At 36.1% G+C, this 27,751-nt stretch overlaps 1 protein-coding gene across 8 annotated transcripts in view; it reads left to right on the forward strand.

Moving 5' to 3' along the window:
- BBS9 (Bardet-Biedl syndrome 9) overlaps positions 1-27,751 on the forward strand; it is a 479,004-nt gene that overhangs the window by 81,468 nt on the left and 369,785 nt on the right. For all 8 annotated transcript variants that reach the window (XM_082632872.1, XM_082632873.1, XM_082632874.1 and 5 more), the window contains 2 exons: positions 19,061-19,235; positions 26,073-26,157. In XM_082632872.1, the coding sequence (XP_082488998.1) occupies positions 19,061-19,235; positions 26,073-26,157 (260 nt within the window). The remainder of the gene's footprint in view (positions 1-19,060; positions 19,236-26,072; positions 26,158-27,751) is intronic.

Consider the following 27,751-nt stretch of genomic DNA (forward strand, 5'->3'; position numbering starts at 1 on the left):
TTTCAAACACATCCATCAAGTCATATATTTATCTTTCTTTTTTTGGTTAGGACATCTAAGTTCTACTCTCTTAACAACTTTTAATTATACAATACAGTGCTATCAACTACATGTTTTACATTAGATCCTCAGGCCTTATTCATTTTTCATAGTTGAAAATTTGTACCGTTTTACCAACCTCTCCCTATTTCCTCTATCCCTAGCCCCTAGCAGTTACTTTTCTACTAAAATCCTAGGACTTTTCTTGTTTTTCTAAAATTCTAAACTATGGGGATCATGGTGATGGTTGACCAGGGCTCCTTGACCTATACAGGCCTCTGCTGTGGGGGTGATGGCCAGTCCTGGTGTCTGAGTGATTCCCTGGGCCCAGCAAAAGGACCACATTTTCCGAGCCCTGAAGACAAGGGCTAACATCCCAAAATATGGACTCATTTTCCACTCTACCTTCATTGCTTGAGCAGCTGCTAAGAACAAAGGCTGCATCTCCTGATACCTGGCAAACAAATGCAGTATTGCCTCATGAATTGATTGCTTCTCTGAGGTACCCACCAGTGTATTTTGGGAGAAGCTTCTAGAACAAGTTGAGGAGCAGCTGTCCTTCTGTGAGACTGGATAGATTCCACGAAAGAATCTGGATGTCATGAAGGAGGTAATGGTTCAGAGGAAGCGGCTGCTGAGATTACTAGGAAGCTGGAGAAACTGGAGAAGTAACGCTTGAAGAAGGAAAAGAAATGACTGGCTGCAATTTCCCTGGCATCTTCAGAAAACAGCAGTAGTACTCTAGAGGGGTGTTGAGGAGATATGTGAAAGACCCAAAAAGAAGCAAAAGCAAAAGCCCTAGGAGACTCCTCAGGAGAATGGAATAGAAGACCCATCCGTCTCCTTCTCCAAACCCAAGAAAAAGAAATCTTTTTCCAAGGAAGTGCTGGTTAGTAGTGATCTTGAAGAGATAGCTGGCAGTGGAAGTCTTCCCAAGAGGAAGAAATCTTTGCCCAAAGAGGAACCAGTTAGTGACCCTGAAGAGTCAGGAAACAAGTGTCCCCAAGAAAAAGAGGAAATTCTCTTCCAAGGAGGAGCCACTCAACAGTGGACCTGAAGAGGCCACTGCCAGCAAGAGCAGCAGCTTCAAGGAAAAGAAAAAGCTCTGAAAGTTGTCCCAGGAAAATTAGAATGGACATTTCCCTAGTGGGGCATAACTTGCAGAAATATTTCTCAATCCATCCCCTATAGTCCAATAAAAATAAAAACATTAAAAAAATCCTAAGACTAGATACTGAGACAAAAAACTTTTGATACACCGTATAAACTGTTTTATGTCAGGGAGATGGGCCAAATATACCCTTTTCTCAGCTATGTGTAATATCTGTGCCTACATCATGTATTATCATTTTTTAAAAATTTCAAAATCTCCACTTAATGGGCAAAAGTGATATGTTAAATTTTCATAATTTAAAATAGTAGCAAAAAATATTTATTGGGCACTTGCCAGGTGCTACCACCTAAGACTGTACTAAGGATTTAACCTTAACTTTCTCATTTAATTCTGAAAGCAACCCTGTAAATCAGGTCATTATTTTCATTTCAGGCACAAGAAAATTTAGGCTTGGCAAGATTAAGCAATTTGCCCCAGGTTGTGTCCTGTGAATGATTATTTTAACCTTGTTCATTTACTTAATGGGACAAATACTTTAATTTTTTATGACGTTAAACGTTTTGATCTTTTTTGTTGTGGCTTCTGATCTTTGTATCATTCTAATGAAGACCTTTGCTATACTACGATTCTAAAATATCTTCATATGTTTTCTAACTTTTCTGGAATTTATTTTTAGGTATCATATATAGTAGGGCTCTAATTTAATTTTTTTCCCAAGTGTATACCCTGTTGCCCAAGCACCATTTATGAATATTCTTTCTATAATTTGAAATGCTTATTTTCTTATATGCTAAATTCCCATATAATCTGTAATTTGTTCTTAGACTATTCCTTTCCCTTGATTTATTTGTCCGTAATAGTGTATCTGTAAAGAATGCCAATACTGTATTTAAAAAATTTAATGTATAGTATGTTTATTTTTTTATTTTTTTGCGGTACGCGGGCCTCTCACTGTTGTGGCCTCTCCCGTTGCGGAGCACAGGCTCCGGATGCGCAGGCTCAGTGGCCATGGCTCATGGGCCCAGCCGCTCCGCGGCATGTGGGATCCTCCCAGACCTGGGCACGAACCCATGTCCCCTGCATCGGCAGGCGGACTCTCAACCACTGCGCCACCAGGGAAGCCCTGTATAGTGTGTTTTGATACGTGGTCTTGTTTTTATTTTTTTTTATTTTTTTATTTATTTATTTATTTTATTTTTTATTTTTTGTGGTACACGGGCCTCTCACTGTTGTGGCCTCTCCCATTGCAGAGCACAGGCTCCGGACGCACAGGCTCCGGATGCACAGGCTCAGTGGCCATGGCTCACAGGCCCAGCCGCTTCGCGGCATGTGGTTCTTCCCAGACCGGGACACAAACCCGTGTCCCCTGCATCGGCAGGCAGACTCTCAACCACTACGCCACCAGGGAAGCCCTTGTTTTTAAATATTTATAGGTTATTCTTGCTTTTTTTTCACTTTCCTTTCAGGTTTGAAAAATAGTTTATTGAGTTTCATGAAAAAATCATGCTGGAATTTTGTCTGGCATTGCATCAAATCTATAGATTATTTTAGTGCATAACTGACATGTTTATATATTAATTCTTCCCATCCAGGAATATAATATGTCTTACTATTTATTTAGCTGTCCTTTTATGTCTTTTAGTAAAAATTTTACTTTTTATCTATATTAGTTGTTTATTTGTTTGTTATATCTTCCCTGCGTCTTTCCTTCCTTCTTTCCTTTCACTTATGTGCCAAGCACGTTAGTAAACAATATGGTGATAAGTATAGAGGTCTATGGCCTCATTAAGTTTGGAGAGGGAAATACACAGTCAGTAGATAATCATAGAAATAGGTATAAAATCACAAGTGCTATGAAGGAAAAGATGCCATGATAACGAGGGTATATTTTAGGTGTATATTGCCTAATTCGGCCTTCCTAAGGAAGTTAAGATCTGAAAGTTGAGTTAGAGTCAGTGTGTTAGGAACTTAGTTGCTTTGGTTGCTATTGTGAATGGCATCTTTGTAATAACATTAAAATTTTTTTTTTGGAGGGAATGGGAGGAAGTCAGGGAATATAATGTTATGTTGATAGTTATTTTTCTTGCTACACAAAAGATAATATTCTGCTCTATTCTGGCTTCCACTGGTGTTAAGAAGTCAACTTTTAGTCTAGCTGTTATTCTTTTGCTAGTTAATCTGTCTTTTCTCTATTGCTTTTAAGAAATTCTCTTTGCCTTTGGTGTTCTGCACTTTCTCTGTTGGGTATCTAAGGGAGGATTTATTTTTACTTATCCTATTTGGAATTTATTTGGCGTAAATTTATTGGCGTAAATTTATTTGGTCTTAGGATTAGTGCCTTTCGACAATTCTGGAAAATCTTCAGCTATTATTTCTTTGAATATTGCCTCTTTCATATTCTCTCCATTATCTCTTAATGAAAATCCAATTAGTTACATGTTAGACCATCTTATGCTATTGTTCAAGTCTCTTAACTACACTTGTATTATCTGCCTCTGTGTTTCTTACTAATGCATTCTAGATTATTTCTTAGATGTATTTTCCTGTTTCCTAAATCACTGCTATTCGGAGACTAATTTCTATTGAAACTACTCTTGGAGTTTTATTAACTTTGTTAAGTCTAGTTATTATATTTATTATTGCTCAAAGTTTATTTGGTCCTTTTAAAAATCTGCTTGGTGATTGATAAAATGTTTTATTCATATTTTTAATACCTGTTTTTATTTCCTTAAACATAAAATTTAGTACTTTTATTCTCTGTTGATAACTTCAGTAGATGAAGTCTTTGCATTTCTGATTGTGCTATTATTTTTGCTGTCTCTTGCTCATATTGCCTCCAATTCCTTGTATATTGTGATTTTTGCCTGTGAGGTCATACTCTTGGAACTTTATCCATGGGAATGATTGGTGTGTCCCTTAAAATATTTGAGTTGTCTTTTGTCAGGGATTTGGTGGTACTTCTAACCCAGGATCACTTTCACTAACTTCATAGATTGAGGCTTCTTGGGCGAGTCAATAGAGTGAATTTGGTCTGAAAACCCACATTAAGATCAGCTTGGGGTTTGTGAATTCTTAGGAGAGATATTTTTCCTTTATCTCATTCCAAGTTTTGAGATATGCATTTTATTTTGCTTTCTCTTGGGCTTGGGTGGGGGTGGGGGGATGCTAGTTCTAAGTTCTCCTTACACTTAAGGTAGAGCCCTTTGTGGTCTTAGCTTTATACCAGGGGAGAGAAAGATAATGTACAGGATCAATTGGATTTCCCACCTAGAGTGGGCTCCAAGGTTTTTCTCCTTTACCACATGTCATTTTGAGACTATGAAAACTGATGCTGAGGGTATATGATTTAAGAGATTGCCCCAGGGGTTCTGTTTACCTTTGTGGGTTCTCACGTTCACTTAGTGTTTGGCTTCTGAATTTTATTTACCTTTTTTCAAGGGGGGGGCCAGCATATTGATGTACTCAAAAATGCTGCTTTTAACAAACATTTTATTCAGTAATTTTAGTGGGAGAATCAGGGTTTTATCTACTGTTTTCCTCATCTACTTAGTTTATAATTTGTTTAGTTTTATTTACCTTTGCAAGCAATTCTTTTGGAAATAAGACAAGAATAAATAAATTATAGCAAAGAATTTACCAAGCAGCTATATCAAGTTTTGTCTGCCAAAGTGAAATATTTAACATTTTCTATTTAAATCTGATGTTATTTATAAGCATACCAAGTGCATTTGTGATGTTAGGCCATGTTAAATTTGAAATCAGAAAGGAATTTAGAGATTATGTCATTAGAGTATCTACTTTATGCATAGTTTTCAGTTGGAGAAGCAGAATGAAGATTAGAAGATGTATAGGGTTGAATTCTGCCTCTGCTACTCACCAGCTGTGTGTCCTTAACAAACACCAAACTTTCCTGAGCCTTAGGTCTCTCTATAGTCAAATGAGAACAATAGTTCTTGATCTTCCCAAGTTATAAAATAGTTGCTAGAGTTGGATGTGTTAATAATATATGGGCCAGTGCTTGTAACCTGCTATTATTGTTAATTTTGAAGTCTTTAATTTGCTTCTTTAATCTCATGAGATTTCTGTGAGAGAAGGCTGTTAATGCATTCATAGATTGCTACCTTTGTTCTACCTAACCTCTTGAAACCCACCTCATTTCTTTAGCCTTCTTTAATTTCCTCTCTATATGACATTCTAGCTCAGTTAAGCTTTAGAGCATAGAGCAGACACCAAGAAATTTGAAAGCTGGTTTAGAAAGATTTATTGAAATGTACATGGAGTATTACCTAGTTATAAATGTCTTTCACATTTGTATCAGATGGAGCTATATTCCAGTGTTTTAGGATATAAAGTAAAACTAGTCTTTGATAGAGAATAGTAAAAGCCCATGCGATATCCAGTCAGTATTGGAAAGATTTTTGAAAAGTCAGTTGCCTTTTGATAGGATTAGATTCTTTGTCTACTTGTCAGCAGGGGGAGCCTTTGCCTCACTTTTTGATTCCAGAAGTCTGACAGTGGTGTTTGTAAAGAGCCAGCATATTATGGAAAATGCTTGTTTCCTCACCTAACCTAGGCCTGAATAGGTTTTGGAACCAGTTTTTCCTTTCTTCTTCTAACGGGAAAACTTTTTGTGCTTGTTTTCTGAGGTTTTTTTATACTAGTGGTATTTAAGTGCTGGTACGGGGGTTCTTTAAAAGTGGTTCATGCTAGGATAAACTAGTGGTTTGCAAATGCTATGCCCTGTTAAAGTTTTAAATGGTCTTAAGGTAATGAAAAAAAATTAGCTAATGAAGTAAATTTTTCATAAAGCTAAAATTTGTTCAGTTAAAGGGCTATATTGAGGACTAACATTTTCTATTTCCTACTTACTTGTTTTACATTGTCTTTGTAGAAAATGTTGGTGATGATAGTCTTTATGTTTTTTTTTTTTTTTTTTTTAATATCCTTATTGGGCAGTTTACAAGGTTGACAACGTATGATGTTCCCCAGTAGTTTCTGAAATTTTATAGATCAGTGAAATTCAAGAGCCAAGTACTTTAGCAAATAAAGATTGGAACTTCTGAACTGAACCATTTCCAACTTCCTGGTCACCTTTTTTCCTAACTTTTCCCTGAGATGTTTACTTTTTTACACCTAAGGAGTGAGACTTAATGACTAAACTACTGTATCTGATATTCAAGATATAAGTGTAGGTACTAGGGAAAGTTGGTTTGATTATTTTTTTAAGTGTGCTGTATTTGGAATTGAGATTGGCATGCATTCCTACCATGTTCCAGGTCCTGAACTGGATAGTTTGCATATGTTCCGTATCTTTACAGCAACCCAGTGGGGTGCAGAGATTGTGATAGGGTTTATTTTGCACGTGAAGAAACAGTGAACAAAATTAAACAAAATAGCCAAGTCACGTATCTAGAATGTGTCAGAGCAGGATTAAAACATTACCAGGTTGTCTTTTTGATTCAAAATCATTGCTCTTTCCACTACATATTAATACTTTATGCTACATTTGATACTTTTCCCATCTTTGCTCAATTTATTCTTTTATAATATACCATCCTGCTCTAAGAACAAGGAATAGTCAGAGGGTATCCTATTCAGTACCCTTTTGGGGGGTGCTTTTCCTGCTGGTAATAATCCCTTGGTTCATATTACCCAGAGAAAGACTTTGTACCCAGGGCTGTAATAATTACTAAAGCTTTAAGGCTTAATCTGTGTATGTTTTTGCAGTTAGAGTTTTATGAAATACTGATGGATTTAAAGATCATTCTGTTTCTTTGGTATCCTCTTTGGGCTGCCACAATTTATTCTTTATGGTTAAGTGATTTCCCTTCTCATTTATATATTTTCCTTTTGCCATCCTTTCCTACCCCACCTTTATTTCTTGTGTCTTTCTATTAGGCTTTATCTTTCTTAAGAGCAGAGTATTTCCTAGTGTATCTAATGTTGCACATATAATGAATACTTTGTCTTTTGACATAGTACTAAGCCCTGAAATAATTTAGAATTTCAGCTTCTTAAGTGTCACATTAAAACTAATTGTTTTAGGGCCTTTTCCATACCACTTTTACTTTGCTGCTATTCATTCATTCATTGAATGATTATTTATTGATCTCTACTATATACTAGGGACTATTTGGGGTGGGAAGGTGTGGTGAATAAAGCATAATGCCAAATCTCAAGGGGTTTTCATGTGACTATGGTAATGTTATCAAATTTCTTGGCCCACTTGATGATCATTGGCATCCTGATACCTAGTACTACGGTTTGACATGGTTTTCTACTTCCATGTGAGCTCAGTTGACTTGAATAGATATTTTTGGAGCACTGACATATAAGGGACTATACTCAATGCTGTGAGCCAGACTGTGAAAACAAAATCGACTTACCTTCAAGGATTTTATGCTTCATTTATGGGAGTTGAGGAGGGGAGAGAAATATGCCAAATTTAGCTGTATCACCAGGAAAAATATTGTCAGTACTAATAGGCAGTGATGCAGAATGTACTAAGAAAGAATAGAGGAAGAGTGCGTTATTTATGCCTAAAGGGGATTGGAGAAAGCTTCAAAATGGTTGGGTGCTGGGGATGGAGGATATGTAGAAGGATTTTATGAGGTTAAGATAGGGGAATGATATCTGAGGTGAATTGAACTAGAGTAACAAATGCATAAGGGCATTTAGGGCAAACTTATGTTACCTGAAGTATTTGGTGGTTGGGACTGGATGAGAAGGAGTAGTCAAATTTCATTTAGCGGATACACTGAAGAGTTCTTTGGATATCCTGTTTATTAATTTCTACTTATTTCTGGAGACACTGGCATACCTTTGAAGTTTTTGAGTGGGTTGATAATGTGATTCCATCTGTATATTAAGATGATTACTTTGTTATATTTGTTTTCATGACTTTTATTCAAGATATGGTATTTTAACTGCTTCTTTTAGGAGAATCCAAGGACATTTACCAGACCAAACAGTGGTTAAGCGGCACATCAAACTTTGTGATAAGAATTGACAGTTCAGGAAACTTAAAGTCATTGTTGTCATTATCCCAAATTCATTTTGATTTGCCTTTTAAAATTGTATGAGTTTAGATGAAGTTGAACCTCAGCTGAGAATTTCCTGGCTTTAGTTATTTTTTTCACAACCTAATTTAATTGGTTATAGTGAATTCAGTGTAGACTATAGTTTTTTCTTATTCCTTCTTTTGATACAATGACGATTTTAGGATTGAGAGTTAACAATATATAAAAAGCAAATATTTAGCTTTTGGTGTTATTGCTTTATTGGACTGATAATATTGCAAATGAAGAATGTTTGTACAAAATGAAGAGGTATTTAAATTTTTTTTCTTTTTTAAATTATTTTTTGGGGAGAGTTTTCTGGATTTCTTATCATGGCTGGTTATTACCTTGAGAAATTTACCTCACTTTGAAACCAGTTATTTAAAAAAATATACCTCCAACCTTATACTCACCCTTTAAGAATTTTCCTTTTGGATGAGAGAGAAGAAAGGAATGGTAATAAATAATGGGCTCTGCTGTATGATATCATCTGTCCTGTCTTTCGTATGTCACTCAGGGTCATCCTGCAAAAAAATGTAAATAAAAGAGAGGCAGGGTGGGGTAGGGGAAGAAAATGGACATGTGTGTGTTGGGGGAGGGTACAGAGGCAGAGACAGCTCATTCGCAAATAGAGCTTTCTGGCACACCCATAATGTACTTCTTTAGAGATTTCTTCAATAGTTATCATGTTAGAGAAATTGCTGTTTTGACGAAAGTATACTTAAAATAGACAGAAAATCATCTTGAGTAGACAGAAGTTCACACAGACCTAGGTTCTGAGAGATTTTCCGTAGTTCTTGAAGTCTTAAAAATCCTTTGTTTTGGCAAAAAGGGTGAATTTCTGATTTGGTGTGTGCTCCTTCCCACATTAAATTTTATCCTTTTTGGTCTGAAGGATTTTTTTCCTCTCAATTTTAAGTTTTTCACATAATTTGGTCTGTAAGGAAACTGGTAATCCAGTAATATCAAACACTTACCACTTATTGAATGCTTATTAGGTACCAGCCAGTATGCATTTGTATTGTATTTTATCCTTACAGTAGCATCATTACAATCTTCTCCTCATACAACTGCTGTACAGATGAGGAAATTTGATAGAGCTTTCAGGGCCTAAAATAAGGTTGCAGCAAATGTGGACTTAAGTTGTGGCTTTGCCATCAGTTCTGTTGAGCATGCCTGCCATCTTCATCAGCAGGATCTCCCTCCACTCAACGCCCTCCCTCAGAGTTTACTGATCTTATTCCTCTTCAAACACAGCTTTCTTATAATCGTATAATCCAAGTCTCTGAATGGTGTGCTTTCTGCTTTTGCTTCTCTGAACGTTTGGCAAACTCTTTCTTAGTCTGCAAAACCCAAGTGTTATTTCTGTTCTGAAGCTTTTCTTCATTCTTCCAGATACTATTAATCATGCTTCCATAGCCTTTGTACACCTCTGTTCTTACATTGTTATAACTCCCATATTCACTGAACTTTCTGAGGGTAGCGACCGTCTCTCCTAGCATATACTAGGTACAGCAAATGTTTGTGGAATTTGTTGAATGAATGTGAATTCTGGAGAATGTTATCAAATCTTTCATGATCATTACATCTGACAAAGTAATTCACCCAATATTTTGTGGATGCAAGTGATAACATAATGTTTAGGGCCTTCTTTTAAACTCTAACATTGCATTCATATTGAATCTATCACATGTAATGCTAATTTAATGAATGGTTGTAATTTCTTTATAATATGTTATTAACCTTGTTCACAGTTTAGGGGGGAAAATAGTGATAAATAGCTTAGTGGAACACACACTAGTGGTCTTTGTGAGGCTATTAAAATTCCTATTAAAATAAGAACATTAAAATGTCAAAAGTCAAGTTCATAGGAAGAGTTAGTATGTAGACCCAATTTTTATTTTCCTCAGTCTTTTTTTTTTTTTTTTTTTTTTTTTTTTTAATTTCTTTTATTTTTTTGCTTTATAACAAATTTAATCAGTTATACATATACATATGTTTCCAAATCCCCTCCCTTTTGCGTCTCCCTCCCACCCTCCCTATCCCACCCCTCCAGGCGGTCACAAAGTACCGAGCTGATCTCCCTGTGCTATGCGGCTGCTTCCCACTAGCTATCTACCTCACGTTTGGTAGTGTATATATGTCCATGCCGTTCCTCAGTCTTAATTAGTCTCATGAATTATTTATTGGCATAACACTTGAATAATAGTTGAGAATTTGTGTAATTTTTCTGTTACATATTTAAAAATATTAGCCATTTAGCTCAACACATGTATCTTTTTTTTTTTTTTTTTTTTTTTTTTTTTTTTTTTTCTTCTTTTTGCGGTATGCGGGCCTCTCACTGCTGTGGCCTCCCCCGTTGCGGAGCACAGGCTCCGGACGCGCAGGTCCAGCGGCCATGGCTCACGGGCCCAGCCGCTCCGCGGCATATGGGATCCTCCCAGACCGGGGCACGAACCCGTATCCCCTGCATCGGCAGGCGGACTCTCAACCACTGCGCCACCAGGGAGGCCCTCAACACATGTATCTTATTTGTTGATTTCCTATTTTCTTAGGGCTTTAAATAAATTTTATTTATTTATTTATTTATTTATAACTAAGGTTTTAAACTTCGAATCTACTTGAATATTGCATTATTATTAGACACTAATTACTTTTCAATTGCTCAAATAAAAAAGAATATGAGGGAGAGAGTAATAAGAAAGAAGTTAGCTATTCTTTTATTCAATTAATTACTAATTATTATTATTATTATTATTATTTTTTGCGGTACGTGGACCTCTCACTGTTGTGGCCTCTCCTGTTGCGGAGCACAGGCTCCGGAAGCACAGGCTCAGCGGCTATGGCTCACGGGCCCAGCCGCTCCGCGGCATGCAGGATCCTCCCAAACCAGGGCACGAACCCGTGTCCCCTGCATCGGCGGGCAGACTCACAACCACCGCGCCACCAGGGAAGCCCCCAATTATTAATTTTTAAGCATAGCCAAATAGTAGCATGTATCGCAAAACAATGGTGATAGTTTTATTTCTATAATGATACGAGTGAAAAGGCACAAAATGATACTTAATGGCAAATTTACTATCCTGTAAGCTCTAGAAATCCATCTACCATTGTTTTTAAGTCAATATCTGTTGAAATCCTACTCCGAACATTTTTGTGTCTTGCTCATAGCAAACATGTTGTATCATTTCTGAGTTAAGTTTGCAATAAAGATTAATAAGTTAGTGTTTCAGTTTTTCTGTAACAACAACAACAAAACCTTTTTCTGTGCATGAAGTGCATGCATAAAACGAGCGGAAGTTCCACAGACTTTTGGACTCTTCTGATCTTATGTATAAGTCTCTTGATGTTTCCTGTCTGCCTTTTTGACTACCTGTACAGCTGTTTTTCATGTGTTTTTCAGACTTGGAGAAAGACCAAGTATTTTTGACAGCTGTATGCTGAACTGCAATGTATGCTTGGCCACAGGTCACGTTTGCATTTCTTCACTTGTATTTTTACTCAATGTGTAAAAGAAATACGAGCATAGAGAGTTTCAGAAAACATGTAGCATGCTGAGTAATGGTAGTCTTCTTCTCCACTTACTCTGCTACATAGATTCCAGAGGAAGAAAAAGACAGCAGAGAAATGGAGGAAATGGTATTCAGAACTACCCTCCATGGGGCCCTTGTTGCTATAATAATGAATGATGGAAAATGCTCTGGGTTATGCATGGTGGAAAGAACTGAGCACAGGGACACACACACACACACACACACACACACACACACACTGCTACAGACCATTTTAGTGAACAGACTATAATTTAGTAAAGAAAAGTGTTAATCTAGCAGTCAGTTCAACATGTAATTGATTACCAATTTATGCATCATGTTAAAGCTTTGTCTGTATGATTTTTTTTTTTTTTTCGGTACACGGGCCTCTCACTGTTGTGGCCCTTCCCGTTGCGGAGCACAGGCTCCAGACGCGCAGGCTCAGCGGCCATGGCTCACGGGCCCAGCCTCTCCGTGGCATGTGGGATCTTCCTGGACCGGGGCACGAACCCGTGTCCCCTACATCGGCAGGCGGTCTCTCAACCACTACGCCACCAGGGAAGCCCCTGTATGATATTTAAACACCAGGAAATGAGACACACTTATTAATAAATATTCATCTCATGAGGCTGCCATAATGGAACTTTCCTGCCTCCACCCACCCATCCCCACAGGCACAAAATTTTTTCATTGCCTTTGAAAATGAAAAATACTGATTTCCAAAGTTCTTTCAAAATGATTTTGGTAGGTCCTTTGTCAGTTTGTTCCTAGATCTTTCAAATAGTATTTCAAATCACAATGCTTATTTTTCTGTCATCATGGTTATGATTAATGAGATAAACATCCAGATTTTAAATTCTGATGAAATCTCCACCCTTCCTAGTTATTTCAACTTTAAAAGATAATTTTTTCCCTGTATTATTTAGGCATAATTTTTGAGGAAACATCACTTAGCTATTGTCATCTTTTCAATCTGTTGCTTTTACATTTCATACCCTGTTGGTAGAACTTGATCCATTGCATTGGATCAAGTCTAATTGCCTCTGTATCTTTTTCTAATATGTTCTTTTTCTCCTGCAGAAATTTCCTCTGCTTTTACCTTTGATCTCTTTTCATTCTACTTATCCTTCTCAGTCTAGGTATCCTTCTCAACTGAGAAGGTAGGATACATCCTACCTCTACCATGAAACCTTTCCCAGGAAGTTCACTGTAATGAGGCTCTTTGATTTTCTATAGTGCTTAGTCAGTTTCACATCATTTAGATTTTATATGTTAACTTACATTATTTTAAAAAATGGATCCAGGGCCTCCCTGGTGGCGCAGTGGTTGAGAGTCCGCCTGCCGATGCAGGGGATACGGGTTCGTGCCCCGGTCTGGGAGGATCCCATATGCCGCGGAGCGGCTGGGCCCGTGAGCCATGGCCGCTGAGCCTGTGCGTCCGGAGCCTGTGCTCCGCAACGGGAGAGGCCACAACAGTGAGAGGCCCGCGTACAGAAAAAAAAAAAAAAAAAAAAAAAAAAAAAAATGGATCCAGTGCAGTAAAATGGAGTCAGATTCTGACTTGAGTACTAGCTGTCATTTTTTAATTCTTTGACATTAGACAAATTATTTAAGCTCTTGTGGGTTTCAGTCTTCTCATGTGTAAAATGGGACCATTGGTATTAAAGATTATAGCTATATGCTGGATAAGTGTTTAGCACAAAGGCGGGAATATAACAGGTGCTCAGTAAATGGCAATAGTAGTTATTTGCTGTTGTTCTATATTTCTTACAGCTCCTAATATAATACTGAGCATGTGGTAAAGACTCTTTGAGTATGGTTCATGGCTAGGTCATTTAAATAGCTCCTGAAATCCCATCGCTTTTATGGAGGCTTCCTGTTGGCTCTGTTCTATTAGAACTACAAAACTTTCATGGCTTCTCTGGACTGTTCTTTCTGTTCTCATCAGTAAGGGGAGCCTTTGGTATGTATTCTGAAGTGGCTTCCAATACAGTGATTTGAAGGATTTATTTATTTATTTTTGAGTAATGTTTTGGATTGATCCCTACATTTTTCTAATCGTCAGTGGCTAGGATTGTAATAAATAAAGCATTTTTCATGTACTTAAAATGCAGTATGTGAAATGCATATAATAAAATCTCAGCCAATCTGAGCTGCAAATGAATAAAGTATTTTGCCTAGCTTACTTCAGCTCAACAGACATTTATTAATGTATCTCCTATGTGCCAGGCATTTTCTAATTGTTGGATTTACAAAGATGAGTAAGATATACCTTCTTGCCGTTGAGTTTAAGCTAGGGTTAATGAGAGACACAAAAACAGATAATTTCAATCAGTGATTAGTTGTAAGATGAAGGTAAGGATGGGGCTCTGTGGGATCACAGTTGGAGGGTAATTGAAGGGAAAGCGAAGATTTCTGGGAAGACATGAGCTTCAGTCTGTGATGTCTCTCAGAGGACAAATGGGTTGATCCATTTGATTCAGGGACAGAGAGCCAACTCAGCTTCAATATTTATGAGAATTTATTGCCTGTAAAGTCCATGGATAGGTTTGGCTCCAAGTGAGGCTTGATGCACTGGCTTAAACAGTGTCTTCCATGGCCCTCTCTTTTTTTTTTTTTTTTTTTGCGGTATGTGGGCCTCTCACTGCTGTGGCCTCTCCCACCATGGAGCACAGGCTCCGGACATGCAGGCTCAGCGGCCATGGCTCACGGGCCCAGCCGCCCCGCGGCACGTGGGATCCTCCCGGACCAGGGCACGAACCCACGTCCCCTGCATCGGCAGGCGGACTCTCAACCACTGCGCCACCAGGGAAGCCCCATGGCCCTCTCTTAACTACACCCTTGTAAAAGCCTAATGGCTTCTGTGATTACAGACCTTATCCTCCTCACATATTACTCCCCAGGGGGAAGAGTAAGTTTCTCTTTAGTTTCAGCTCAGTTTAGGGATTTAGTTTCTTTCATTGGCTGTAAATTATAACCATCCCTTAACTAATCACTGTGACTAGTGGGATACTAATTACTTTATATAAGTCAGGGCCTACCTACTCTCAAGCTTAGAATGAAGTCAGTCTCTTTCAAGCCTCATGGCTAAAGATGGGAGGAGAGGGCAATGGATGACCAGGAGGCATCCAGCAAATGTTCACTATGCCAGGGGTAGAAAAGTGTAAGAATTTTTTTGGAAAGGAAATAACATAAGCAAAAGCAAGGAAGTATGCACCATTACGATGTGTGTGGGAAACAGCAAGTAGTTAAATATTCATACAACATTTAGTATGAGACTTAGAAAATAATTATAAAATAATAATGCGATGCAGTATTTAACACCTGCTGGATCTAGTTTCCGTACATTATTTAATTTAATTCTCACAACAGCTAACTAAGTTTGGTACACCATCTTGCAGATAAGGAAACTTGAGCCCAAATTCACAGCTAATAATTGGTTGAACTGGACTGAAACTCATTATCTGACTCTAGAGGCAGCCCATGTAGACATTACAGTATATTAAGTATCTCCCCTATATTGCTAGAGTTTCAGGAAATGAGACTTCATATATCATGCTAAGGAGCCAAGTGTTCTCTGGGGTTCAAGTTTTCTTCAAGCTCTAGCTCTTTGTCATACCATGTGAAAGCAGTAGTTCTCAAACTTTAGCGTGCATCAAATAGCCTCTAGGGCTTCTTAAAGCCTAGACTTGGGCCCTATCATCATAGTTTCTGATTCCATAGGTATAGAGTGGGACCCTAGGATTTGCATTTCTAAGAATTTCCTAGACAATGCTGATGCTGGTGGTCTGGGAGCCACACTTTGAGGACGACTTCTTTAAGGTCTTTGGGAGACTGGAAGATTTGTGGTTCAGAGACATTCAACATATTGAAATGAACTCAAATTTTATTGTACTTCTGCTTGGAAGTATACATGCGTTGACCTCACATTCTTTAATAATACAGAGAGTATATTTTGTTTACAGTAATATCCTCCCCCATAGGTCAAGGTCATTGCATGTGTTCCATTGATTGGATTTCTTCTGTCTCTGATTCTTAACTTATTAAGATTAGATTTATTGCTCTCCTCCTAAGTCCTGCTCAGTTTGCTAGTGCTCAGTTCCCTCCTTGATGGTTAAAAAAGTGCATTTGTATACTAAAGGAATATATTTGAACACTTTATTTTATTTGTTTACATTTTTATTGTGAAAAAATTTAAATATCAGAACAAGTAACATGAATGTCCATTTTTCCACCATTTAGAGTCAACAGTTGTAAATGTATATACATGTATACACACACTTTGTTTTTTTGATGAACCATTTGAAAGTAAGTTGCAGATCTTAGGCCACTTCACTCATAACTACTGCAGAACACATTTCCTGATAAGAACATTCTCATATGTAATCACAATACCATAATTACACTTAAGAAAATTAACAATAATTCCTAATGTTATCTAACATTCAGTCACCTTCCAATTTCCCAAGTTGTCCCAATGTCTTCTATATCTGATTGTTTTTTGGTATCAGGGTCCAATCAAGTGAAATTAAATTTTAAGAGTCAGTAAAGCTGGATGGATCTTTATGCTCAGATAAGTTCTGTGTTATTTAAGATATAAGTTTCATTGCTTTAATAAAGACCAAACTTAGGGCTTCCCTGGTGGCGCAGTGGTTGAGAGTCTGCCTGCCGATGCAGGGGACACGGGTTCGTGCCCCGGTCCGGGAAGATCCCACATGCCGCGGAGCGGCTGGGCCCGTGAGCCATGGCCGCTGAGCCTGTGTGTCCGGAGCCTGTGCTCTGCAACGGGAGAGGCCACAACAGTGAGAGGCCCGCATACCGAAAAAAAAAAAAAAAAAAAGACCAAACTTAATTAAGGAAGATGTTTATTTCTGTCAGGTTTAACCACCTGGAGATAAAGTGGTCCAGGACTGGTAGGCAGCTCTGTTGTTCTCAATATGTGGCTTCTATCTTTGAGGCCATGATAGCTGTTCCAGCCCTACCATCATGCTGGAAAGAGGGGAAGGGAGTGCATACTGTCCTTTTAAGGGTAAGTCTGGGTGTTGCACATATCACCCTGCTCCCATCTCATTGGCGAGAAAGTACTCATATGATGTATCTGTCACAGAGGGCTGGAGATATAGGCTTTATTCTAACTGGTGGCCATGAGTCTAGTGATAATTCAAGTACCAAAAGAAAGAATGGCTCTTAGGGGGAGCCGTTAGCATTTCAGCCACAAGTTTGTTTTTGCAAATGACTAAACTATGCTAAACTGTATTAAATCCATTTAATAGCTACTAGTACATTATAATATGACATTTCTCTTTTTGAGTATATAGGGCTAGTAATTGCTTCTAAGCTGAGCCCTGACTGTTATTCTTTTTTGAATTATTTGATATATATTTTATAGATTTCCTGTTGTCTTCTTTTTTGTTGGGGCATAGCTGTCACTGCTCACAGCTATCAGTGTTTTCATACCTTTTCTAATTTGCTATTTTCTTTTCTCTGGGCTGGGGAAGCAGGTAATGATAACCATTATAATGATGCTATAATTTATTGTGTTTTATGTGTGCTACACAGTGTTAGAGGCTATTAAATCTTATCTGTAACTTTGGAGCTCTTAGGCAAATATACTCATTTTATAAACGAGGAGGCTGAAGCTCCTGGAATATCAGTAACTTGTTTGTGCGAACTGCAACTGTTCGAACCATAATTAAAATAAGAATCGATGCCCTGAGTGAGACCTGGGAATCCTACCTGTAAAAAGTTTCCATGATTTTCATTACAAAGACTTTGCAGCATCTATTTCGACTATTTAGAGGCATATTTATACTTTTTCATTTTTGCTTAGTACAGACAGGAGGATTGCTATATAGTTAAATTCTGGATAGATAAGGTACTCTTTGTCTGAATATATCTCTGTGAATACACTTGTACAGCATGCATATACATACAGCATCCATACAAACTCATATCTTGTTTTATGAAAACTTTAATAAGCATAGTAGATAAAGAATAGATTTGAAAAGCTTAAAACAATGACTGAAAAACCTACCATGCCTTATAAAAGAATTTGAGCTTTGAGGGGATACCCTTCAAAACAGCATTAACATGAACAATCCCTTTCTCTCTAGCGATCCCAGAGTGGTTCAGATGTGTATTTTGTGAATATATGCTAAGACAATATTCAACCTGAAACATCTCTGAGACTATTTAAAGTTGTTAAATTTATTGAATCAATTAAGATGGGGTAGAATATGTTGCAGTAATAAGCACCCCAAAGGTCTCAGTTTGTTTTCTTTTTAAAAAAACTCCTTTGGCAACATATTTTCATTTTTGAAAATTGCCCTTATATCCATACTCAGATACAATAATAAGACTACCATCCATTTCTATGCAATTTAATTTCTTTTTGAGCAAAGTATTCTTTAAATTTCAAAATTTAGGGTTAACTGTATTGGCACTGATATCCAAGGTAAAATAGAATAGTTACTACAGGACTTACTGTATATGGTAAGTATGGGTTAGAGATGAAAAATTAATTAGAAGATCGACCTTTTGTTTATTCTCTTAATGAGTAGCTTAGTTTTTCTTTGACATAGTTCTTCCCTATATAATAGATTATAGGATACACTAATCACACTAGCAGAACATGAAAAGTTTTAACCACTAGATCTTTCTCAGATTAGGGATACTATACTGTACCGTAGAAATCATCATCATTATCATCATCTCAGTATATTTTAAGAACTGTGAATTTTGTAGTTAATGTTTACAGACAAATAGTAGAAGACACTTCAAAATCAATCGATAGTTTAGGGCAATCAGTGACTAGTGTTATTCGGTATTAGTCATTTTCTCTCCCAACAGTGCTCAACACTGTGATTTGTATAAAACTGATGCTTAATACATGTTGATGGATTTGGTCTGTTGTGTTTGACTGATGTCTAAGTCATTTGAAAGTATGGGGCTGACATACTATGAAGAAGAGAAGGCGTCGTGCAGAACCGTTTATATTTCTGATTTTGGAAAAAATGATATCTTGCAGAGTCATGATTGTTCTCAGGTATTCTCTTGAGCTACAGATTTTAGCTCAAATAAATGAAAATAAATGTATTTAAAACTATAGACATCTTACGAATAATGAAAAAATTGGGAAATGTGTAGATAGTGATATACAATAATCTGATAGCTTCATCAGTTTGCGATTTAAAATTTAAACTGCCCATTTTGTCCCTTGGGGAAAAAGTTAACTGACATATTTGTGGTGAATAGTGATAAAATCATTACATTCATAAAAAGAATAAGTTACCTAATTTCCTCTAATTCTTCTTTAGGTCGCGATTTAATTTGTATCCAGTCTATGGATGGAATGCTGATGGTGTTTGAGCAGGAAAGCTATGCTTTTGGGAGATTTCTCCCAGGTTCTCTTTTACCTGGCCCTCTTGCTTACAGTTCCCGTACAGATTCCTTCATTACTGTTTCATCCTGCCGACAAGTGGAAAGTTACAAGTAAGTTTGGATCTTGAATCTTTGGAATCATGGTTTTTTATGTGTATGCTGCTGATAATTTCTTATCCACAAAGAGCTTGAATATTGCAAATGAAAAAGAGAGTGGTTTCTCTGATAAAATGTAATTGTGGTGACTTAGAGGATATCATTTACATATCATAAAACATTTGAAAGGCAGTATAGTGCAGAGATTGAGAGGAAGGATTTGGAGAGAGGCACACCCGGATTGGAGTCCTGATTTTGCTACTCACAGCTGTTTGATGGTCAGTGTCCTTGTCCTGAATGTAAAGGAGGTAATAACATCTATTTCGACAAATTTGTTAAAAGAATTAAGTGTACGTCAATTTACCACCCCATAGAAAATGCTCAATAATTATTGCGATTGTTCCTTGAATTATAAATAATAAAACACAGTCTGAGTGAAAAAAAGCCAGGTACAAATACATATATAGAATGATTTTATAACAAAAAAAGAATGTATATGACATAGGAAGAATACTGGCAAGAAATACAAGTGTTTTTATGAACGTTTTTAAAAGAACAGCTTACAGAAGTGAAGTATGAAAATGACCCTATGAAAACAGCTTATACTTTTTGCTAGAAATTCATACTGATTTTGGTGAATTGTGTTTCAGAGAGACCGTTTTCTTCTCTACCAGCTAAATTTCAATAAAACTTATGGTTTTGAGTTTTTGGAGGCTGTGTTTTTTATTGGAAGGGAGAATGGGAAAAAAAAAAGTAGAAATCTATTCTGGGAAAAGAAATAGACTTGGAGAATTATAATATTTTAAGTAACTTTATTGTTGTTATCTTACTGATGGCAGCATTTAGAACTTTAAACATCTAAGCAACACTTCATTATAGCCTTTCAGTATTATTTTTGGCCATATGATTTTTCCCAAGGCGGGAAGAAAATATAAATTCATCAGGCAACAGATGTAAATTTTTTCCTTCAAGTTTTATTATTGTGTATATTGCAAGTTAATGTAGTTTTCTCTTGATAAGTGACAATCTACATTCTGAGATTATTGTTAAGGCATCTAGGATTTAAAACTCTGAAAATAAGCAAATGCTTGTGACTAAGCAGAAGTTAACTGATGGCGGTAGTGTATCATTATGTCATATTCATCCTACAACTCCTGTGGCGCTTGTCCAAAGGAGATGAGTGAGTTGTGGCATTGCTACTGATAATAAATAAAATATCATAATTATTATGAGACGCTGAGAAAAATACCTGTATAATTCATTCAATCCTGCCAAAACTTAAGCAATATTGAGAAGATCTGCTTTTTAGCTTTCCACCCAGTTTTTGCCAAGGACAGTGATACTGGCAGTGTTACACTGGGGTCGTGATACAAAGATGTGAATGTTCCATGACTTACTCTTTGAAATATGGGAATAGGAATTAATTTGGTAATAACTCCAGGAGTGATTGGATGACAAAACAATGTGTAGGTTTCCTTAACGTGAAGGTTTAGTCTCACAGAAACTCATACTGTTTTAACTGTGGTAATTCTCCAACATACTGATCTATTAAATTCATCTCCATCTAAGACTAAAAAAGTGCACACTTTATTTTTTATGTGGATCTTTTAAAATGGTAAAAATGCATGGGATGTGTGATTATTGTGAAATGATGACAATCAAGAGGGTTTATAACATTGAGTAGTATGTTGTATTTATATATACTTTCAGTTTTAATAGATTAAATGGTAATCACAGGTGTAATTTAGGATGGGAGAAAGCATGAAAACTGTAGGTTTGGTTTTTGGAGGCTTCATTAAATCTATTTATAATCAGTTAAAAATATAATCAGTTAATAGAAAAGGCTTTTAAGACATAATTCGTTTTCATTTTTGATATTGATGTTTAATTACTTTAAAAACAGATCAATTATGTTCAAATAGGAACTAGAGAAGGCCATGAGTCTCAAACTTTAGTGTGCGTAAGAATCATCTGAGCATCCTTTTATGAAACGCACATTTACACATTCTTAATCCCCAGCCCCTTAGATTTTGATTTAGTAGGTTTGGGGAAAAGACCCAGAAATCATCACAAGTACATACTCCAGGTGATTCTAATTCAGGACATACTTTGAATGTTGTCTTTCTTTTGAAGTGAGAGTTTTTTGTTTTTTTTTTTGGTAGAGGAGGGGCTTTGGGCCATTCCCTTGGCCACATTTGTACAAACTTTGGATCATCTTTTATTCTCTTTTTCTTTCCTTTGCTTGTCAGAATTATTTAGTCAGTAAATTGTGACCTTTCTACCTTTTTTTTTTTTTTTCTCTTATTCAGCCCTTGCTTCCCATTCCCACTGGCATTCAGACCTTTATCTTTTCACTTGGATTTCTGTTTTTTTTTTTTTAACCTCTAATCTAGACTTTGAAGGGCCTTTCTCATAGCTATTCTTTTAAAACACCTCTTTAAGCCAGAATACTTTTTGTGGTCCATTAAAAAGTCTAAATCTTCTCATACGACATTCAGTGCTCTTTATGCTCCAGTCCCATTTTACCTCTGTTAAGTGAACTTTCAGATTTGGAAGGGACTTTTAAAATTAATTGGTTTAAATAGCCTCCTTTTTTTAACCTCCTAGATATATTATTGCCCAACACACTGATTTTTGCCCAATATCATATTTGCTTTTTTATTGTGCTAAAATGTGCCAGAGTATGTCTTACATTATCAGGTTCCTGAGAGCAGAATCTGTTTTAAATACCTGTTCACTAAAGGAATAATTCAGTTCATTGGTTCAGTCATTCATTCAGCAAACATTTTTCAAGAGGCTTCTCTGTGCCACACACTGTGCAAAGCACTGGAGATGCAAAGCCAGATAAGACCTGTCTCTTGTCCTCTAGCAGTATGCCAGCAAGTGGGGAGGTAGCAAGTCAACCAGCTACTTCAGTTCATTGTGATACTGGCTATGGCAGCACTGTGCACAGGAAACTGAGAAGCCTAGAGGTAATACCTTTAAATAGGAGTTGAATGTAAGGAGGCTCCCTGAAGAAGTATACTTGCCGGGAGTTTTATCTTTCTCCCCTGTTTGCTATACACTTTCCCCTGTACCCCTAAAGTGGCTCCTAATATTAATACATTGCTAAGTAGACAATAGTCTTTAAATCAGTATTTTAAAATCTGTTTGTTGAATTTAATGGATAGTATTTTAAAAAGAGGATTGTGTTCTTCACCAGCCTTAGGCTCTTGCCAAACTGAAACATTTGGTGTTATTCATATATATTCAGAGCTTCTCTCTTTCTCTCTCCTCTTTTGCTCATGCTGTACTCTGTCTGAAATACTCTTCCTTCCTTTTCTGTGAATGAAAATTAGGTCTGGAAGCCTCCCTGCTCCCCATTCAGATCTTGCCTGATGTAGCTGTCAGTAACAACTCCTTCTTCTCAATTCACAGAGTAATTTTTCACTGCTTTCCATAAGCACTATTCATGCTTTCACTGATATGACATATTTACTTGTTTTTCTCCTTGACTAGGCTAAATGTTCCTTGATGGCAGGGATTTTGTATCCCCTGAAGTGCCTAGCATTGTACCTTGCTGAAAGTAGATGTTTAACAAGATCTTAATGAAGGAATGAAAAGTTTATGAGGAAACCTTCTATTTTGTTACTGGCATCTTTCAATGAAAATGATTCTCCCAGGCATAATCAAGAATGCTTTAGCTATAGTTGGAATGAGTGTAGTAATGCTCTGTATCCAGAGCCTCTAATTCTAGTAGAGTTCTGTAGGTTAAATATCAAAGTCCCCAAATCTCCTGGTACACGTTGAGGTGACAACTATTTTTCATTTAAAAATAAATGATTTTGGAGGGTTTACTTTTGTGTTTTGTGACACCTCCATCCATATTTTAGTTACTTGCTGCTGTTTTTACGATGTGATACAGAGGAGCACTAAATTATATGGTTGAGTTTGTCATTGGTGCTCCACAGGACCTGTTAAGCATTTGTGGCTATTAGTTCAAAAAGTACCACTGTTCACCTGGACTTGCTGTATCTGTGATTAGTGCCCTTTCTGTTCTGAAAAACACATATGACACTCTTTCATTAAATCTTTTTACATTGGACCTGATTATTCTTTCAGCAGTTCCAACAAGGGAATTTTATTCTTTAGCTTATATCACAGAACACTTGAGTGATAAGAAAAAAAAATCCAAGTGTTTTCTTTATTTCAGAAATTCCAAGTCTGCTTGGAATTGTTTGGTTTTGGAAACAGATTTCCATGTATATTATTGGTCACAGTTAAGAGAATTTAAGGAAGAATCATAAAATAAATGCTATTGTAAGTTTGTCATCATCTAAATTTACTGTCAGTTACGTTTAGTAATAAAATACTCTTCTGAGTTGTCTTCTGGGAAGAGAATTGGTCTGGATTTAGAAATCAGGAGTCAATTTTGGCTGTATCTGTGCCTGCTGTTTTGATGTTAATGAGGCCACTTTAAGGGTTCACTTATGCCTCACATGAAATAATAACTCTTTTTAGTTATGTAAGAACCTTCAAACAGCTCAAAATCTTTGGATATTTGCAACAATCTCATTAATATCCATATCATCCTCTGGTAGGTTGGTGTCTGCAGGGAATGAATGCCCTATGTAATTAATTGCCCGAGGTTAGATCCATTTGCAGGACCAGCTCTGGACTGATGTTCTAGTCACTAGTGCATACTAATTTCTGTTACCATGAACCAGAAAGAGTAAAACAATCTTATTTGGAGGTTGGACTGTGAGGTCTAATTATTTGGCGCTTTTGGAGAGTTAGGGATTCTGAAGGTCAGTCTCAGATGGTGTGGAGATATTTGCTGCAGCTACCTATGGGATTTTTTAGCATGATTTTACAAGGCCGAGATCTCCAGTCTCCTACCCTTTTTTGTCTCATTTCCCATGACTCATTCCTCTCCTCCATGCATCTCTCCTAAACTGCCATGGCCTTTCATGTCTCTTTTACTGCTGCATGCCTTTGCATATGCTGTTTGCTTTGCCATAATGCCTTTTACCTCTTTAACAGCATGATGAGTTTTCACTCATTTTTCAAAACCTAGCTTTCTCCTCCTGAACTGATACCAAGAACATATATATTTCCTCCACCCCAGTTACCTGTTTCTGCGATCATATTCCCTTGGTACTTATATGCGTACCTTCTGTTAGCACAGGGCACTCTGAGTTACACTTATTTGTTTGTATATGAATCTTCACAACTACTTTGGGAAGGTCCTGGTGGATACAGGTCATGTAGTAGTTTTTCCCCTTGTTAATGCTTATATGAGATCCCTACTATATGTTTATTGAATGAATGAACTTTATATACATTAAGCTTTCTTATTAACTGTAATTTTCATGAATGCATTGCAAAATCTATCTTAATTCATAGTCATTGTGCATTCACTGAAAATTGGAGGCTTTTTACAAATTAAGTATTGCTGATTGAGATAGAAGGCTTTAAGAGTTGGTGTATGACATTTGAATACCAGTGTAAATTTCAGTACTTGTTTAGATATTCTGCATTGCCTTTATTTATTCAGGTCCCTGATGTTTATACTATCAGACATCTTTCTCTTAGACAATATGAGATGTCTGAATATATCTACCTACTAATTTTTCTCCTAGCTATCAAAGAGCAATGCAAGAAGTTTTGATTCAATAAGAGGGAAAGGCTTAATTATTTGTTGAGATGTTTTTGTTAACCTTCTAATACCTTTTCTCTGCTAAGTGTTATCTTTTGGAGAGCCTTCCCTATCTCCCCTATGTAACTAGATATGCACCAACAATAAAAGTAAGAAACTTCAAAAGAAAAAAAAAAGAGAGAAAGGAATCTATGAGCCTAAAATTTCTTCATTTTGAGTAAGATTATTACTCTAACAATACACCATAAATTAATGCGAGTAAGGGAATTTAAACTTTATTGTCTAAATTAAACATTTCTAAATTGAATGATATTTTTAAATTGTTTTTAAGAATGACTTGAGCTAAATGTTACTATTTTTTAATTTTTAACTTTTTAAAAATTTATTTTATTGAAGTATAATTGATTTACAATGTGTTAAATGTTACTATTGAAATAAAAGCTTTAAAGTACTTCTAGAAAGTTATAATGTCCATTATTGAGTACTTATTACATAGCAGATAAATTACTAGGTGATTTATCTCTATGTATATATAAATTTGTATCTGTCTATGTGTTTGTCAATCTGTCAATCAATAATTGGGCACCTAGTGTACACCGGATACTGTACTAGGTACTAAATTATTTTTAAATTCTTTTAACAATGCTTGAGTTTGAGATTATTATTCCCATTTTATAGATAAGACAGAGTGATTAATTAAAAAAAACTTTCTCAACTAGTTAATGGTTTAGCTGGGAATTAAACTCAGGTGTTCTGGGGTCCATAGATTATCTATTAATAATTTCTACTATTTCTACTACTACTTTTTTGGGGGAGGTTGCAACAAGTCGTCTGGTTGCTTTGCATTATTTGTATTTTTTTCTATTTTGTGTTTTGGTGCTGGATCTTTTTTGAGTATTGTTATTTGTCACATAAAATTCTAATGGAAATGCTTTGATATTTGGCAGAGCTATTTTTCCAACATTGAATTTTGGGACATATAATTTGTTTACCATTGCAGTTTTACATAGTCTTAAGCCACAGTATCATTCAGTATGAATTCATTACTAAATTTTACAACTTTTAAAATCAAGGAGAAAGTTATTCATAAGGTTTGTAGATAATGTGCATTTAAAAATTTTAGCTATACTGAGATAATGTGTTTTTAAAGTTTAAAATAATTTACACTTTTTAACTATAAAGTCACTTACAATTATTCCATATGTTTTAAACAGATACCAAGTACTTGCTTTTGCAACGGATGCAGATAAAAGACAAGAGACTGAACAGCAAAAACTTGGTTCTGGAAAAAGACTAGTTGTAAGGCCTTTTAAAAATATATGAAAATTTTAGTAATGTTATATCTAATTACAGATGTTCATTTAGAATAAGAATTCCTGGGAATAAAAATTTTAAAAACATATATTTTAGCCATTTCTCTTTTCTGTGTTAAAGTTATGTCAATGATCAAAGAATTTAGTTGGCTATTATTGAGCAATGGAGATACATGCCTAGTCATGGTCATAATATAGCAGATTATAGAGTTGTACCACTAGAATGATAGATACCCAGATGTGGTCACTTTTAACTGAAGTGATTATAAACTAACAAAATAAAAATAGGAAAATTAAAAATTCCTTTAATAGGCAAAAAAGTTGCTACTAGTAGACATGTGATGAAATATATAAGTAAAAGATGAAAAAATTTTCACAGTCTACAAAGATAAAGTTAGCTCAAAGACAAATGTGGACGTTTGATAACTTGAAACAGTAGTTTGAAGAAAAATTGTTTGAATTTTATTGTTTCTGGTCTTTAATCCACTCTGAGTATATTTTTCTATAAGGTGTGGTGAAATGTTCTAATCTCATTCTTTCACATGTAGCTGCTCAGTTTTCCCAGCACCACTTACTGAAGAGACTGTCTTTTCTCCATGGTATATTCTTGCCTCTTTTGTCGTAGATTAATTGACCATAGGTGTGTGGGCTCTCTATTCTGTTCCATTGATCTATGTGTCTATTTTTGTGCCAGTACCATGCTGTTTTGATTACAACAGCTTTGTAGTGTAGTCTGAACTCAGGGACTTACTTCCAGCTTTGTTCTTTTTCTCAGGATTTCTTTGGCAATTCAGAGTCTTTTGTAGTTCCATATAAATTTTAGGATTATTTGTTCTAGTTCTGTGAAATATATCATGGGCATTTTAATAGGGATTACATTAAATCTGTAGATTGCTTTGGGTAGTATGTACATTTTAACAATATTAATTCTTCTAATCCAAGAACATAGGATATCTTTCCATTTCTTTATATCATTTTCAAACTCCTTCATTGATGTTTTATTAGAGTTTTTAGAGCATAGGTCTTTAACCTCCTTGGTTAAGTTTATTCCTAGGTATTTTATTCTTCTTGATGTGATTTTAAACAAGATTGTTTTCTTGCTTTCTCTTTCTCATAGTTCATTATTAGTTTATAGGAAAACAACAGACTGTCTATATTGATCTTGTATCCTGCAACTTTCTGAATTCATTTATTAGTTCCAATAGTTTTTGGTGGAGACTTTAGGGTTTTCTATATGTAAAATACCATGTCATCTGCAAAGAGTGATAGTTTTACTTCTTCCCTTTCAATTTGGATATGTTTTATCTCTTTTTCTTGTTAGATTGCTGTGGCTAGGGCTTCCAATACTATGTTAAACAAGTGTGAGAGTGGGCATCCTTGTTTTGTTCCTGATTTTAGCAGAAATGCTTTTGGGTTTTCATCATTGAGTATGATGTTAGCTGTGGGTTTGTCATAAATGGCCTTTATTATGTTGAGATATGCTCTCTCTGTACCATCTTTGATGAGAGTTTTTATCATGAGTAGATGTGGAATTTTGTCAAATGCCTTTTCTGTGTCTATTGAGAGGATCATGTAATTTT

This window comes from Mesoplodon mirus (assembly GCF_964341445.2).
Source record: "Mesoplodon mirus genome assembly, chromosome: 9".
In the NCBI taxonomy this organism is placed as follows: Eukaryota; Metazoa; Chordata; class Mammalia; order Artiodactyla; family Ziphiidae; genus Mesoplodon; species Mesoplodon mirus.